We start from the raw sequence: 16476 nt of genomic DNA, 5'->3' as shown, positions 1-16476 counted from the left end.
TAACTATGTTCGCCATAAGTGAAATGCTGCAATTAGCCAAAATGTGACATTTTTCTTAAAAATCTAGCACAGTTTTTTTTCTTTTGAATAATCTAGCAAAGTTTAAATTCAGTAAATGTCGACTCATCCCCAGGCTTATTTGAAGGTCCGCATATATTTATTTTATTTGTTGCTAATTGCTGCATAAAGAACTTTATGCATTTGTATTTTTACCAAAAAATCAGCCCTAGTGGCCTAGCTAAATATCTTTTTTCACATTACATATTGATGTCAATTATATATATACTGATATTTGAAACCTGCAACCTCAATATTTCGATGTGCCGAAGTCCTGCATTCCTATAACAGTATTATCATGAGAAACAAAGAATTAGCCAAAAATAAGAGAGTATCTTCACATGTCATGATCTTATTAAAGTACAGAAGTTTGGCACTAACAATACAATTGCATGAGGAAACAAGCGAGCAAATTTGGGTTACAGTGATCGTATAAAGAGGGTAAAAGTCTAGGCAGCAAATTTGGGTAATTCCCTGTGCTTATTGATTTTGGATTCAAGCTCAGCAGTTTTGGCACCAATGATCCTCTCAATCTCCTTCCCCTGTTTCATCAACACTAGTGTTGGCATTGCTTGCACTCCAAATTCTCGTGCCACGTCCTGAATTTTCACAATTTTACCATTATCTTATATCTAGTTGTCCAGAATATTGTTATAGCAAGGCTATATGCTTGAGGGTACTTTAGTAAATTCCAACCATTTAAAACTCTGTTAGTTTAAAATTCTGTTAGAAGTTTGTTAGTGGACAAGCTTTGTATAAAACTGAGAATTGGCTGTCAAAGTTTGATATGAATGAAATGATGAAAATCAATCTTTCTCCTCATCTCTCTCCTTCTGTTCTCTCTCTCTCTTTCTGTTAAACATTCATTCTGTTATAGTTTGTTACAAAATCTCCATTAAAGCTTGATCTTAGTATAGTGGTGAGATCAAAACTTTATCATTGGTATCAGAGCTTTCGATCTAACAACGCTTACTGTTTTCGCGATCGATTCAATTGTACGCTGGCTAGAACACGGAAAGCTTCATCAATGGAGGATCATGTTAAGACGATGGAGAAGAGACTGGAAGCTTATAATCAGAAATACGATTTGCAGAATAAACGTGTGGAAGATACTTTAGGCCGCTTGATGCAGTCTTTTGAGGAGATGAGAACACAACTGAAAGGATTAGGTCCATCTCACCAACACGGCGGAGATAATCATAATCACGATCAGGTTTTTGATGCAAATTCTACTCGATCATTTAAGTTTACTCCAAAGCTTGATTTTCCTAAATTTGATGGAAGTAATCCTCGAATGTGGATTAAGAAATGTAGTCGATATTTTGAGCTGTGTAAAATAGCTAATGACCAGAAAGTCGACCTAGCATCTCTGTATATGATAGATAAAGCAGAGACCTGGATTACTAGTTATTTAGCTGCTAGAAGAGGAGTGGAATGGGATGATTTCATCATTGATCTAGTGGCTAGGTTTCGAGATGATGGAGCTAGTAAAGTTGTGGAACAATTTAATAAACTACAACAAACTGGACAATTAGAAGATTACATTGATGATTTTGAGAATATTAGGTCATTGATGTTACAGCATAATCATGTGTTACCAGATGCTTATGTTCTGGATAGTTTCATTGGAGGATTGAAAGCTTCTGTGAAACCTTTTGTTAAAGCTTTCAAACCAGTGTCTATTGCAGAGGCAATTGATTATGCTAGATTGAAAGAGGAAGCACTAAATGTTTCATACAGATTTGGTAAGCCTGTGATGAGTCAGTCTTCTGCTAAGACTCAATCTGTTCCATTGCTTGCTAACACAGCTCCACCTTTGTTGCCAACTCCCAAAACTAATCAGGACCTGAATGTTGCAAGAGGAAATAGGAATTTTAGGTTTATTCCTGCTGATGTTAGAGCTGAAAAAATAGCAAAAGGCTTGTGCTATTACTGTGATCAGATTTATGAAAAAGGTCACAAGTGCAAGTTTAAAGAGCCTCAATTATTCACAGTGGAAGTGCCTGGGGAGTTGTTGCATTCAGACATGGATAAGAAAGAAGATACTGAGAATTTGTATGAACTCAATGATGGTACTGAGCCAGTGATTTCAGTAAATGCTTTAGCAGGCAATCAGAACTTTCAGACTATGAGATTAAAAGGCATGTCTGTAGGGAAACAAATACACATTTTGGTTGATTCTGGTAGTACACACAACTTCTTGGATATAAATTTTGCAAAACAATTAGGATGCCAGACTGAAGAAATATCAGCACAAGCAATTACTGTAGCAGATGGCAATCACATTGTTTGCAAAAATGTGTGTAAAGCATTTTGTTGGGCTATGAATGGCAAGGAATTCACAACTGAAGTGATGTTAATTCCTCTAGGAAGCTGTGATATGGTTTTGGGAATACAGTGGCTATCAACATTGGGGCCAGTTTATTGGGATTTTAAGAAATTAAAAATGGAGTTTATTCTTGATGATGAACAGGTATCTTTAAAAGGTGTTCCTCAGAAGAAAATTAAGGTGCTGGAAGGTCAACCTTCAATTAAGCTCATACAGAATGCTGCTCACTGTTGCCTTATCCAGGTTAAATCACTGTCTCCAACACTTTTAAGCAACATTGAAGCAAATTCAGTTGGACAAGAAGTTAATTCTTTGGAGGACTGTAAGGAATTTCAGCACTTAAAGCAGGCATATGCATCTGTTTTTGAAGAACCTAAAGATTTGCCACCTAGTAGAGGAGTATTTGACCACAAAATACCTCTGCAAGCAGGTGAAGGACCAGTAAATATCAGACCATACAGGTATCCTTTAAAGCAGAGGGATATCATTGAGCAGCTGATCCAAGAAATGATGGAAAGAGGTATTATCCAAGATAGTTCTTCACCATTTGCTTCTCCAGTTGTGTTAGTAGGAAAGAAGGATGGCACTTGGAGGTTGTGCATAGATTACAGGGAACTTAATAGGAAAACTATCAAGGATAAATTTCCTATACCTGTGATTGATGAACTCATTGATGAACTATCAGGTGCAAAAATTTTTAGTAAACTTGATCTCAGGTCAGGATATCATCAACTGAGGCTGCATCCTGAAGATGTGTTTAAAACTGCTTTTAAGACACACACTGGACACTATGAATTCTTGGTTATGCCTTTTGGGTTAACCAATGCACCTGCATCTTTTCAAGGTTGGATGAATGCTGTTTTCAGGCCACTATTAAGGAAATGTGTTTTGGTATTTTTTGATGATGTGTTGGTGTATAGTAAGAATATTCAAGAGCACTGGTTCCATTTAGAAGCAGTGTTAAAATTGATGGCTGAAAATGATATGCACATTAAGCCTAGCAAGTGTTTCTTTGCTGTCAATAAGATTGAGTATCTAGGGCATTTTATCTCAGAGAATGGAATTGAGACTGATCCCCAGAAATTGTCTGCTATTAATAGCTGGCAAATTCCAAGTAATGTCAAAGAATTGAGGGGTTTTTTGGGATTGGCTGGCTATTACAGGAAGTTTGTAAGGGATTATGCTTTAATTAGCAAGCCTTTAACTGAATTGCTTAAAGTGGGAGCTTTTAAGTGGAATGCAGAAGCTCAAAGTGCTTTTGAAAAATTAAAAAGGGCTCTGACTTCTGCACCAGTTTTGGCTGTTCCAGATTTTGAAGAGACTTTTGTTATAGAAACAGATGCATCCAAGAAAGGAATTGGAGCTGTATTAATGCAAAAGAATCATCCCTTGGCTTTTATCAGTAGGGCATTGGGGCCCAAATGGCAGAAACTTTCAGTATATGAGAAAGAGTTACTAGCTATAGTGTTTTCAGTTCAAAAATGGGAGCAGTACTTGTCTGGTGGCCATTTTATCATAAAAACTGATCAGAAAAGCCTGAAATGGCTATTACAGCAGAAAGTGTCAACTCCTTTCCAACAATTTTGGTTGTCAAAATTACTTGGTTTTGATTATGAGATCCAGTATAAGCATGGTAAAGAGAATTTAGCTGCAGATGCATTATCAAGAGCAAAGGGAGCTGATATTCTGTATTTGGCTATTTCTGTAGTAACTTCTAATGTGAAAGAATTGATTAAGGAGAGCTACAAGGGAGATCCAGGGCTTGAGAAAATTTTACAGGCTTTTCAGAACAATGAGCCTGTGGCACACTTTTCTTTTGTGGATGATATATTAAGAAGGGGTAATAAGATTGTGGTTGGTGCTGCAGGAGCCATTCAAAAACAACTTATTAACTGGCATCACTCCTCTGCTGAAGGGGGACACTCAGGAAGGGATTTGACTTTGAAAAGACTCAAGCAATTGTTTTACTGGAAGGGTATGACTGCTCATGTAAAACAATTTATTCAAAATTGTCAGATCTGTCAAAGAAATAAGGCTGATTTGTCTGCTTATCCTGGCCTACTTCAGCCTTTACCAATTCCAGATGAAGTGTGGACAGATATTTCTATGGATTTCATAACTGGTCTACCTAAATCACAAGGTAAATCTGTCATATTTGTGGTGGTGGACAGATTGAGCAAGTATGCTCACTTTATAGCATTGGCTCACCCTTATACTGCAGTTGGAGTAGCTCAGGCCTATCTGGATAATGTTTTTAAATTGCATGGATGGCCTAAGTCTATAGTGAGTGACAGAGATAGCATTTTTCTCAGCACCTTCTGGCAAAGTCTTTTTTCTATTCATGGTACTGATTTCTTACTCTCTTCTGCTTACCACCCTGCTACTGATGGCCAAACAGAAGTGGTTAATAGATGCCTTGAGAACTACTTAAGATGTATGTGTAGCAGCAATGAGAAGGAGTGGAGCTCTTGGTTACCATTGTCTGAATGGTGGTATAATACTCACTTTCACACTGGAATCAACATGACACCTTATGAAGTAGTTTATGGTCAGCCTCCTCCACTGCATTTGCCTTATTTACCTGGGGAAGTCATAAATGATGAGGTTGATAGGAGTCTGCAAAGAAGAGAGCAAGTCTTGAGTGATCTTAAGAGTCACTTGATTAAGGCTCAGCAAAGAATGAAGAGTCAAGCTGATAAGAATAGGTCTGACAGGAATTTTGCTGTGAATGATTGGGTATGGCTAAAGCTTCAGCCCTATAGACAGCAGTCTGTGCACTACAGGGCTAATCATAAGCTTTCTGCAAAATTTTATGGTCCATTTCAGATCATTTCTAAGATTGGAAAGGTGGCTTACAAATTACAGTTGCCTTCTTCTGCTGGTATACATGATGTCTTCCATGTTTCACAACTCAAAGCTTTCCATGGTGATCTTCCTTTGACAATCACCTTGCCTACAATGAAGAAGTCTGCAACTGCATTTAAGATGCCTCAAGCTATCTTGGACAGGAGAGTTCAGAAAGTCCATAATGCTGTTGAAGTTCAGTTCTTGGTCCAATGGGAAGGATTACCAGTCAGTGAGGCTACTTGGGAGGTGGCATCTGTTTTTGTGGAGAAATTCCCAGACTTTCCTTACTACTAAGCCTTGAGGACAAGTCTTAAAGGAGCAGGGAGATATGTTATAGCAAGGCTATATGCTTGAGGGTACTTTAGTAAATTCCAACCATTTAAAACTCTGTTAGTTTAAAATTCTGTTAGAAGTTTGTTAGTGGACAAGCTTTGTATAAAACTGAGAATTGGCTGTCAAAGTTTGATATGAATGAAATGATGAAAATCAATCTTTCTCCTCATCTCTCTCCTTCTGTTCTCTCTCTCTCTTTCTGTTAAACATTCATTCTGTTATAGTTTGTTACAAAATCTCCATTAAAGCTTGATCTTAGTATAGTGGTGAGATCAAAGCTTTATCAAATATCCAATCAAAATCATTACAGAATACAGATCTATACAGATTATCAAACACCGATTCAATTACAAATAAGAGACTAATTATGATAAGGCTTACAGATAATTCGTCGACGTCAATTTTGATGAAATCAACGTTGGGGTACTTATCAGCCATGCCTCGAAGTGCTGGCTCCATCATCTTGCAAGGTCCACACCATTTAGCTGAGAAATCAATAACCATCTGGAGAGAGAGAGAGAGAGAGATCAATTTAATGAAACAATAATCAGATCTACTTGTAGATGCTATATATTTTGCAAGTAGAATTGAAAGAGACCAGTTTAGGAGATTGTTTGGCAGAGTTGAAGTGGAGTCTCCATCGGTCAGCAGAGTGAAATTCCAAGACTCGGGATGGCTCTGTCGACGGCGGATATTCAGCAGCGGTGGCGGCATCGCCGCCGAGTAGTGATGAAAGAAATCCACCCATACCAAGAATTTTAGTTGAAGAATCCCAAGACAACTCACGAATAATAAAGTATACAACTTTGGTCTTTCACTGGTCTTCTTGTGTGAATCGTATGTCCACCGCTACTCATTCCTTTTTACATTTTTAATAATAATAATAATAATATTTATTCAGTTATAATTATTTCATAAAGATGAAAATAACAGAAAATATAATTTCATTTTGTTTGTTAAAATTTATGTTATCTTTTTAAAAGAGATAGTAATAACAAATGAATAAATCAATAACAATCAAGACACATGATTTATAATCTTATATATTGAAATATTTTATAAATTGAATTCTATACATAGTTATTAAAAAGAGTGATCGATAGAATCAAAATTTACTTTAATATTTTTCTCAAATTATATGGAGTTGTGCTATATTAATTTTGGGTCATGTTCGTGTCAGGGAGGACTTATCTAACACACTGTACGGGGCCGTTGGATCTATATTTTAAGTGTTCAGATTCAATCTTATTTTTAATGGATCCGTTATTAATATCCGTAGACCGGAAAAGTGTCATTCTGCGAATATTATCCGCGGAAAGGCGAATTCTCATTCCGCGGATATTACATGTTTTCATTTCATTATATGTTTTACGGTCGTTGTATTTGATTATAACAAATTTAGAGCACTAGCCTTTTCATTCATTACGCATCATTTCATACATTAAATTGACACCTAGCCACCACTCTGCAGCCACATTTAGTGCATACAACTACTACGTTTTTACTAGCATAACAAAGAACATAGCAGCTACAACACACAAATAAAGTCCTATTTGTTTCTTCAACTTGTTCTTCTCAGCTTCCACCCTCGATATCTCATAACAACTTCTTCTCTTCTTTAAAAACCTTTTTCTTTTCAATTATTTCTGCTAAATTTTCTTCAAGAAATTCCATCTTCTCCTTCAAAAAAATCCTCCTCTGATTTCGGTGGGTAATGACTTCGAAGATTTTAGGATTAAAATCCTTTTCGAACCACTCAAAGAAATGACAACCTTCAATTCCTTATAGTGTCCACTTACATAAAAACTCAGAACAACTAAATATAATTTCACAAAAACAAGTAAGAAGTTACCTTAAATGCTGCACATTTATAGAAACTTCTTTCCGGATTTTTTAGATCCAAGAAGTGAAGATTCTAGCTGGTCTCCCACAAAAGCAAGTCCCGTGCTCATCCTTCTTCACCGACTACCCAGAAAAAAAGTTTGATTCAGAGTGTGTTATGGGTGTAGGAGATGTTTTCATTTTAACAAACTGTTGCAGATATGTTTTTTTTGTTTCAATTGGTTTGAGACAAAGAATCCTAGCTGCTATATATACTATATATAGAAAGAAGTTACTGTTGTTTATGTGACAAGTAGGATAGTCAAACGATCATAATCCTACCTATCCAAATCATGTATGTCACGTTTTACTTTCCGTCAAGACAATTAGAAAAGTTAACATTTTTGTAATAATTCATCGGTTTGTCTAGTATGTGCCCATGGGCACATGCTAAGCACGGAAATTCATAAATTTGGTGTGTTTTGATTGGTGTGGTTGGTGTGAATGCAGGAGGTCATCATTATTAAATGGATGTAAGCCAATCAAAATAAGAAAAAAGATATCAAATTTTGTGCTTATTGTGTGCCCATTATCATACCATAGAAAAATCGATAATCCATTATTACAGCGGTACATGTGAATTCCCGATAAATCGAGTCAGCGATATTTTTATTCTTAGTGTAAATTTGAGATTTGACCCCTTATATTTCTAGGGTTTTCGGATTCTTCAACTAAAATTCTCGCACTACTGAAAGGGCCAATCGCAGTTAGTCTCGTGGATATAGGTATAGAATTCTGCAGGTGTGACTGTCAGTTTCGTAACATGAGCTCTAATCAAATCAATAACAGGGGTAGGATGTTTAGAAGACAAGCGAAGATTGTTAATCCGATTGACAGTGATTGTCCTCGATTGAATAATAACAACAACAATTTGGTTGTAAGAAGATTTCGTCGCTTTTTTAAGTGGTGCGGTCGGAATGTAACGGTGATTCCAAGGGTTCCAGTTCCGAGGATTCGAAGGATCAAGAAATCAAAGCATAAGTCCAGGCTTCCAGGATTCTTTCACTCGCAACTCCGAATGATGAAAGGTAACACTAGTTCTCTTGTTCGGAAAAAGTCGAAAAAACATGGGAGTTTAGAGAAAACCAAGTGTTTGATTAATTATCAAGTGAGGAACAGGCTGCGTATTCACGACTTACCTAAGGAACTACTAGCAGAAATTCTTGTTAGACTGCCTGTTAAAGATATCTTGCGTTGTAGGTCCGTAAAAAAATCATGGAATTATTTGGTAATATCTCCTGTGTTTATCAGCCTCCAATTGAATTATCAGAAGCAAATTGCTACCGGCAACTATAATCATCATTATCCTAAATATCTTTTATTTCACGAGGATGATAGTTTACGTTTAACAGTACGTGTTGATGACTTGCAATGTGAAGAGTATTGCAAACTTAAATTTCTTCCTGGTTTGCCTAATGATGATGTTAATGTCTGGTTTGCTCTATCTTATGGTTTAATCTGCATGTCAACCATACTTTTCACTAGTTGCGATCGTATGCGCAACGTTTATCTATGGAATCCTCTCATTAAGAAATACAAAACTCTTCCCAAATCCCCTCTTCCCTCTACAAAAACCCGTCACGCTTGGGAGGCTTTAGCTTTTGGCTTTTTACCTGAAGTCGATGATTATGTTGTGATACATATTATCAAACCTGGCTTGCCCCCACACCCCCACTCAGTCATCATTGGTGTTTATAGTCTAAAAACTAATTCTTGGAAGAAATAAAGTCAAGAGAGTGTATTTATTTCGACAATCATCAGTGATCCTGACAATGTTGTTTTCATTAATGGGGTTGCATTTTGGGTAGGGGTTAATTTGGATAAGCAAAGAACACTTTTGTGCTTTGATACCAAGACTGATATACTCTGTGCAATCTCATTGCCAGACTGGGTTGCATATCTGCCACTTGTTCCTGTCATTCATCAGTTTGGTCAATCTATGGCTTACTTCGTTTGGGATGAGGTAAATTATTTTGACATGTGGGTATTGAAACATGATCATATAAATGAGTTTACGTGGGAGAAGAAGATGTGTGTCACTCCAAGTATACATGTTGAGGAGGAAGTCTTGGGTGTAAGGAACAACGGTGATCCAATACTTGCAAAATCTAATAATTTGATTTCATATAGTCTTGAGAGCCATCAAGCAAATGGTTTTGTTAATTCATGGGATCGTTGGACTCCCAATTCCCCGTACAATGTAGGCAAGAGACCACCTTATGTCATTAGGCCTTTTGTGGAGAGTTTGGTTTTGCTTAATGATTGATAAAATTGAAAAAATTATCAAGTCTGAAGCCTTGCTACTCCTAAAACTGAGCTATCAGTTTATGATTTTTGTGGATTTTATTTTTTGCTTAATAAAATTCATAGCAATTGATTTATGAATATATCTGATCATGATTTTTTGTTTAATAATTACTCTCGTTATATATGGTGGCAACAAAGATTGATATACCAAGTCAAATCTAATTTCTCAATCTGGTTGCATTTTTGCCACATGTTCTTATTATTTATCTATTTGGTCAATCCATTGCTTACTTTGTTTGGGAAAGGGGACTAATTTATTTTGACCCGTGGCTGCGAAAGAGTTATGGGGGAATGAAGATGTCAATTAGCCAAGTAAAGATGTTAGGGAGGAATGCTTGGGTGTAAGGAACAATGGTAAACCACTACTTGCAAAATTCAATAATTCGATTTCATATAATCTTGAATGTCTTCAAAGAAATGATTTTGGTGATTCTTGAAATGGCTAGGCTCCTAATTCTCCTTACGAGGAAGGCTATTTACCACCTCATGTCTTTGTCCTTTTGTGGAGAATCAGATTTTGCATAATATTGATTTATTTATTTGTTATTTTTATCTTTTTTGAAAAGATAACTTAAATTTTAACAAACAAAATGAATTTTTTTTTTTATTTTTCTGCTATTTTCATCTTTATGAAAATAATAATAACTGAATAATAATTATTATTATGGTTAAAATCTAAAAAGGAATGAGTAGCGGTGGACAGAGGATTCACACAAGAAGACCAGTGAAAGACCAATGTTGTATACTTTAGTTTTTGATTTGAATAATTTCTGATCCTTGAAGACTTGAAGTATATCAGTTGTAATATATTATTTATGTTTCTGGCTAGTGTTTGTCTTGCTAATGGTACATATATTAATGGCTCAACATATCTGCTGGATCTTGAGTTATAAAAAAGACATCCTATAACTCCAGATCTTGAATTAGAATACTCTGATGGTGAGATTTGCGCGACTACAGGGCAGTCAGAAAAGGCCATGAATGTGATTGGTATAATTTTCTAATGTATTGTATCTGCAGGGGACGAGGACAGTGTGTGTGACCGGAGCATCAGGGTACATTGGCATTACTGGCTTATATATTGATATAAAAATGCAGGTGTTCCTAAGCTAAATCAGGGTATCTTGTGGCTGTATCAGGCTATCAGCAACAAACTGGCAATGGTATGTTTATTTTTATTTTTGTACTCTACTATTGCAATGCAGTAGTCTTCACATATTCTTTGTGTGGAGTTTTTGAATTATTATCTGTGAATGAGTTTCATTTGCATAAATGCTTCTCCATAATACTTGTACAGCTGTTGCATAATTGCATTTGCACTCCAGTTCCCTTCCTGATAGAGCTTTTTATACCCTTTGTTTATAATTCGTTGCAGAAGTTTCTACTTTCTACTGTGATTTTCTGGTAAAATTAATTGCAGTTGTTGAGCTTCTGAAATATTTATCCATATGCTGTCCGTCTTGGTATCTTGTGCATCTATGCAGCCATAACTTCAACCATGGATGATTCTTTTTTTGCTGTGCTTGGCCTTTTTCCTAAGACATCCAACGAAAGCACATTACATGATGTAGATGGAGTCATCTTGTTATTTAAAGCAGAAGCTCCTGTTCTTGTTGCGACCTGGTTTGTAAGGAAGGTAACCAAATGTCTAGCAGTAGGAGTTGGACTTGTGGGCTACATGAGAAACAAGGTATATATGGCTTTTAAGTAGATTCAACTTATGTGATTTGTTCTTTGAAAACGCCTTTGGTACACATTTTTTATTATTTGGTTTTAAAACCGAAACAGCACCATTTCAAACTGAAACCGAATCAAGAAAACCGAACTGCACCAATATTATTTGGTTTGGTTTTGCTTTTTGATTTTAGAAACCGAATTAATATGGTTACAGTGCGGTTTTTGGTTCAAACCGCACCAAACCAAACCACGCTCATCCCTAGCCACCGCTGCTGAATATCCGCCGTCGACAGAGCCATCCCGAGTCCTGGAATTTCACTCTGCTGACCGATGGAAACTCCACTTCAACTCTGCCAAACAATCTCCTAAAATGGTCTCTTTCAATTCTACTTGCAAAATATATAGCATCTACAAGTAGATCTGATTATTGTTTCATTAAAGTTTTTATTCTTAAGTTAAGCAGAGTTTTTTTGGCGCTGCCATATAGTTTTCCTATGGATAGTATGCCTTTTTTTTGCAAGATCAAAGGAAACAGCGCCGGCATTGCCTTAGGATGTGTGTGTATGCTGGTCTAGATTCGATCCCGGCCTTTCAAGACCTCTCTCATATTTTGTGAACACATGTCAAATAATATTCTTATAATGTTATCATATGAGAGGGTCAAGGGCATAAAATTAGAGGGTGAAAGTGTCAGAAAATGGTAATGACCCTTTATACACTCTGCTCATGCCGTGGGGCTGATGGGGTGGTGGTGGTGGTGGATTTTTATAGCACATTGATCTGAAAGGGTCAAGTGTTTAGATTTAAAGGGATGAAAAAGCATTCATACGGAGTATGTATAAACCACCAAAGGTTACTTGGTCAATAATTTTATGAAAGATAGTGCCAAATTATTAACAAATGATCTCTTATTTTCTTGTTCCAATATTATGTTTGTAATATCTTTAATTAGTTAGATGACAAATCAATTTTTAATATTGTAATTGTGAACTTGTCCATTCCTTTTAACAGGTATGATCTCTTGCACAATGCGCATCTTAATGTAGAAGGGTTGGATGAACTCTTCAAAGTTGCTCAGGTACCAAATTAAATATTTTGTCTGACCTCGCATCTTCAAGTGTTTCAGATATTGCTGGAAGAGAGTAATTTGTTTAATGTTTGGCATTCCTTCATTTGCATGTAGTTCTTTTAGTTAGATTATCTTCAGCGTTTCTTGTAATTATTAATTAATCCTGCTTCTAACTTTCAAATTGCGCAGATATCAGATACGTAGGATTTAAGTATATTAAGTACATCACAGTCTTAAACTATGGAGTTTCGGATGCGGAGAAAAGCAAAACTAAAAGAAGTGAAATTACCTTAATATTTTTCAGCTAAAAAAAGAGACCTTCCATCTCACTCCAAAACTTTTACTCCTCAGTGGGTTGAACAGGGGTTAGGAGTAAGTGAATAAAGTTTTAGAAACTTCCTGATTCCAAGTAAAACCACATTCTCCTCGTATCTATATATTTGTATTTTACTCATGTTACTTCTATTCTTTTGTTAATGCTCAGGAGCAGACAAAGTTATTTCGCTTCCCTTCATATATTTTCCTGTACTTTATTCTAAAAGAATGCAGGGCCAATATCTTTGCCGTGTATATTTGGTGCAACCCCAGTGTGTTCTTTTATTGAACAAATTGAAAATTTTGTTTTGATATGATTGCAATTTGCAACTGCATCTTATTTAAATATGGTTCACTTTATTGATAGTTTGGTGTTCGTCCTAATTAGATTTGGAGTAAGATAGATTTAGTCGGCATAGACTTCAGTAAAGAAAAAAAATGCTATGTGAACGACTATCTGAGGCAATAGTCTTGTAATTACATTCCAACTGACCGATACTTGCTGTTGAATTTAAGTTACTTGCAGACTGTGTTATTCCCAATGAGTGGTATTAATCCAAAGCAGAAACTGAAGATTGGCTCAAAGGTAAACATCACATTACGAGACATATCTACTTTCATGTTATTGTTATTGTCAAAATGCAGGCACCAACTTCTACATAAGTCACAACTCCTAGGGTTTATGAGTTAAATGTGCTCTTTTGTTTCAGGATATCATTTAACCTACATGTCAATACAAACTGATCATAGCATTAGTTTACTTTAATGTTACACTCTTTTTCAGCTTATTTCACAGCACTGTACTGTAGACTATCTGCAAATGGCATTATCTAACAGAGAACTGTCACTTGTGTCGTTTTATATATACTTTTCAGATTGCTTGACGCTTGCTTGGTAAAATATTGATTGATCTGAGGAACACTGGTGAGGAAGCAATCAGTGTTGCTGAACTAAAGAGTAATCAGGAGCAAGAATCAACTATAAATACCACCTTCACAGAACCAACACCAGTGAAGACTGAGAAAGAGTCAGCAGTCCACAAGACAATGAAAGAAGAACAGGATCATCAACGAATATCTCATAGTAAAATGGAGGACACCTGGAGGAACAGCTTCACAAGTGACATGTCGATGGTTCAGGAGGAGGATGATGGCAAAGAGATCAAATACCGGTTGGATCCAAAGTAAATGCGGCATCCTTTTCCTTATTGAGAAAATTCTCATTCCTCACTTGTTTGTGATATATAAGTGACATGAATTCAGAAATACATATCTTCATTATAATATTAATGACGCCGTGCTACATTTGTCCCTTAGATATGCAAATGCGAGGACACCGGATAGACATGTTCGAACACGCCTTTACTTCACATCTGTTTATATAGGACGTCAAATTTTTGCAACTCATTTAGATTTTTAGATGATTTATGACTAGCTAAGTTTGGCTTGATGTTCCCTTGTCCCTCTTCTCCCTGTCCATGAAGCCTAGGCAATGTAATGGGATAGATCATTTCCTTTACTGTTCTCTGTGTTGATATCCACCATATTAACATAGTTTTTGCATTATTCATTTGACAGGAATCACATATTCACTCTTTGATGAATGTTCTTCGCTACTGTAACTTGGATGAATCACTTCAAGGAGAGGATAGCATGTTCTGTGATAATGCTTTGGAACGGTTGTTTAAAACAGAGGAGCTTGACTACATGAGTTATGTTGTTTTGAGAATGTTTGTAAACACGGAGGTAGGTGCATCTTCCATTTTATATAGTTTGCATCGGAAGCTTGGTTATATGTTTCTAGGGTTGCTAGTATCAGTGTGAATCATCACTTCACATCCTCCCTTTCACATATGCCTTAAATCCTCACTTCCTGTTACTAGGAGAAAGAGGGGAGACTACTATGCTACAGTCCCCAGGGATTTGATATATAATTTGTTGCCCTCCTCTGGCAATATACTGTATTACTGTTAATCATGTTGTAGCATGTGCAGATTTGCTTTCTGCCTGTGTAGTTTTCACTTCACTTTTCAGAAGCTACAGTCACCATTCCCATATAAATCAACCTGCTAGTTAGACACTTTGTCTAGTAAAACAAGGATTCCTTGCTGAAGCTATTTTGCTCATAACATCGTACAACTTTCTTTTGAATAACCTTTTCAGAACTAAATACACGGTTTTGCAATCCAATATCTTGTTCTCTACTAGATTGTATCTAGTATTTACATAATAAAGCTTCATCTATGTGCAATAATCATTCCTGTTAATTTCTGTTGTCCTGCTCTGTGTAAGATTTCTGATCTCTGAATATTGTATTACCAATGCTGCAAAGCATACTATATTCATCACTTTAATGTGCTTTTGAACCTTGCTAGTTGAGCAATCATTTTCAGCACTGGCCTTAATTTGTAAATTAAGTGTCTACTAAATACACCTCAAGATGATTTCTCTACTGTTCAAGTCGTATCCAGTTAGGCAGTATCATTATAACTTCAAAATTGTGTTTGCTAATGCGTTATATTCCTTTAATCACCTATTCGTTCCCACTATCGTCGTAACAAATTTCAGTTTACTATTGGTCTTCAGCAGCGGTGGCGGCATCGCCGCCGAGTAGTGATGAAAGAATTCCACCCATACCAAGAATTTTAGTTGAAGAATCCCAAGACAACTCACGAATAATAAAGTACAGCAGAAACTCTTCAAATTAATATTCGGTAAATTAATAAATTTTCTAAAATAATAAATTTGTCCGGATCTGACTTGGGCCAATGTAAAAAATTGAAGAACTCGATAAAATAATAAGATAATAATCTTTCGAGAGATCTCTTTATAATTTTTGGTCCCAAAAAAATCTCATAAATTAATAATTAATAGAAATTTACTTAAGAAAACGGTACATCGAACACATTTATCCTTTATCCTTACATTTACAATATAGTACTTCAAACATCATTATTAATCTACAATACATATGAACACAGTAGTTAGTAATTTATATTGAATCTCAAGATTTGCGGTAATAGAATTCTAAAAGGCATAGACTAATTTGCATTTTTGTTTAAAATGTATAGCATAATCAGTTAAAAACTCTTTAAATTAATAATTAATAATTTATTGATAAATTAATAACTCTTTAAATTAATAACTTTCTCCTCTCCTGACATTATTTATTTATAGAGTTTTTACTGCAGTATACAACTTTGGTCTTTCACTGGTCTTCTCGTGTGAATCGTCTGTCCACCGCTACACTACTCATTCCTTCTTAAATTTTTAATAATAATAATACTATTTATTCAGTTATTATTTTCATAACGATGTTAGCAGAAAAACATTAAAATTTCATTTTGTTTTTTAAATTTATGTTATCTTTTCAAAAAGATAATAATAACAAATGAATAAATCGATAACAATCATGACACATGATTCATGATCTTATATATTGAAATATTTTATAAATTAAACTCTATACATAGTTTTTAAAAGAGTAAACAATAGAATCAAAATTTACTTTAATAATTTTTTCAAATTATATGGAGTCGTATTATATCAATTTTGGGTCATGTTACTTGACAATCGTGTGTCAACAAGGCTTATCTAACATACTGTATAGAAGTTTTTGGATCTATATTATCTGCGTAAAGACAAACTCTCGTTCCGTGGAT

General features: G+C 35.5%; 2 protein-coding genes across 9 annotated transcripts; one reads left to right on the top strand and one right to left on the bottom strand.

The window, feature by feature from the left end:
• Positions 1-370: 370 nt before the first annotated feature.
• LOC108213135 (thioredoxin H2) lies at positions 371-6411 on the bottom strand. Its single transcript, XM_017384878.2, has 3 exons — positions 6165-6411; positions 5948-6070; positions 371-656 (listed from the first exon to the last, which is right to left on the bottom strand). Exons 1-3 carry the CDS (start codon positions 6312-6314, stop codon positions 507-509), a joined length of 423 nt encoding a protein of 140 aa, XP_017240367.1. The 5' UTR covers positions 6315-6411; the 3' UTR covers positions 371-506.
• Positions 6412-7636: 1225 nt separating this feature from the next.
• On the top strand, positions 7637-15266 carry LOC108213133 (hypothetical protein). Of its 8 annotated transcripts, none has more exons than XR_010289896.1 (7): positions 7637-8475; positions 9334-10917; positions 11239-11444; positions 12443-12509; positions 13332-13401; positions 13691-13998; positions 14393-15266. XR_010289896.1 is itself a non-coding variant. In XM_064089171.1 (7 exons), exon 1 carries the CDS (start codon positions 8211-8213, stop codon positions 9171-9173), a length of 963 nt encoding a protein of 320 aa, XP_063945241.1. In that variant the 5' UTR covers positions 7639-8210; the 3' UTR covers positions 9174-10108; positions 10775-10917; positions 11239-11444; positions 12443-12509; positions 13332-13401; positions 13691-13998; positions 14393-15266. The 8 variants fall into 8 exon arrangements, 7 of the variants coding, with proteins under 7 accessions (XP_063945241.1, XP_063945242.1, XP_063945243.1 ...); XM_064089171.1 differs by having other exon boundaries at positions 7639-10108; positions 10775-10917; XM_064089172.1 differs by adding an exon at positions 14132-14189 and having other exon boundaries at positions 7639-10917.
• Positions 15267-16476: the final 1210 nt, after the last annotated feature.

This window comes from Daucus carota, chromosome 3 (genome assembly GCF_001625215.2).
Source record: "Daucus carota subsp. sativus chromosome 3, DH1 v3.0, whole genome shotgun sequence".
Classification (NCBI taxonomy): domain Eukaryota; kingdom Viridiplantae; phylum Streptophyta; class Magnoliopsida; order Apiales; family Apiaceae; genus Daucus; species Daucus carota.
The sequence above is the reverse complement of the archived record's forward strand: the minus strand, read 5'-3'. Positions and strand labels throughout refer to the sequence as shown.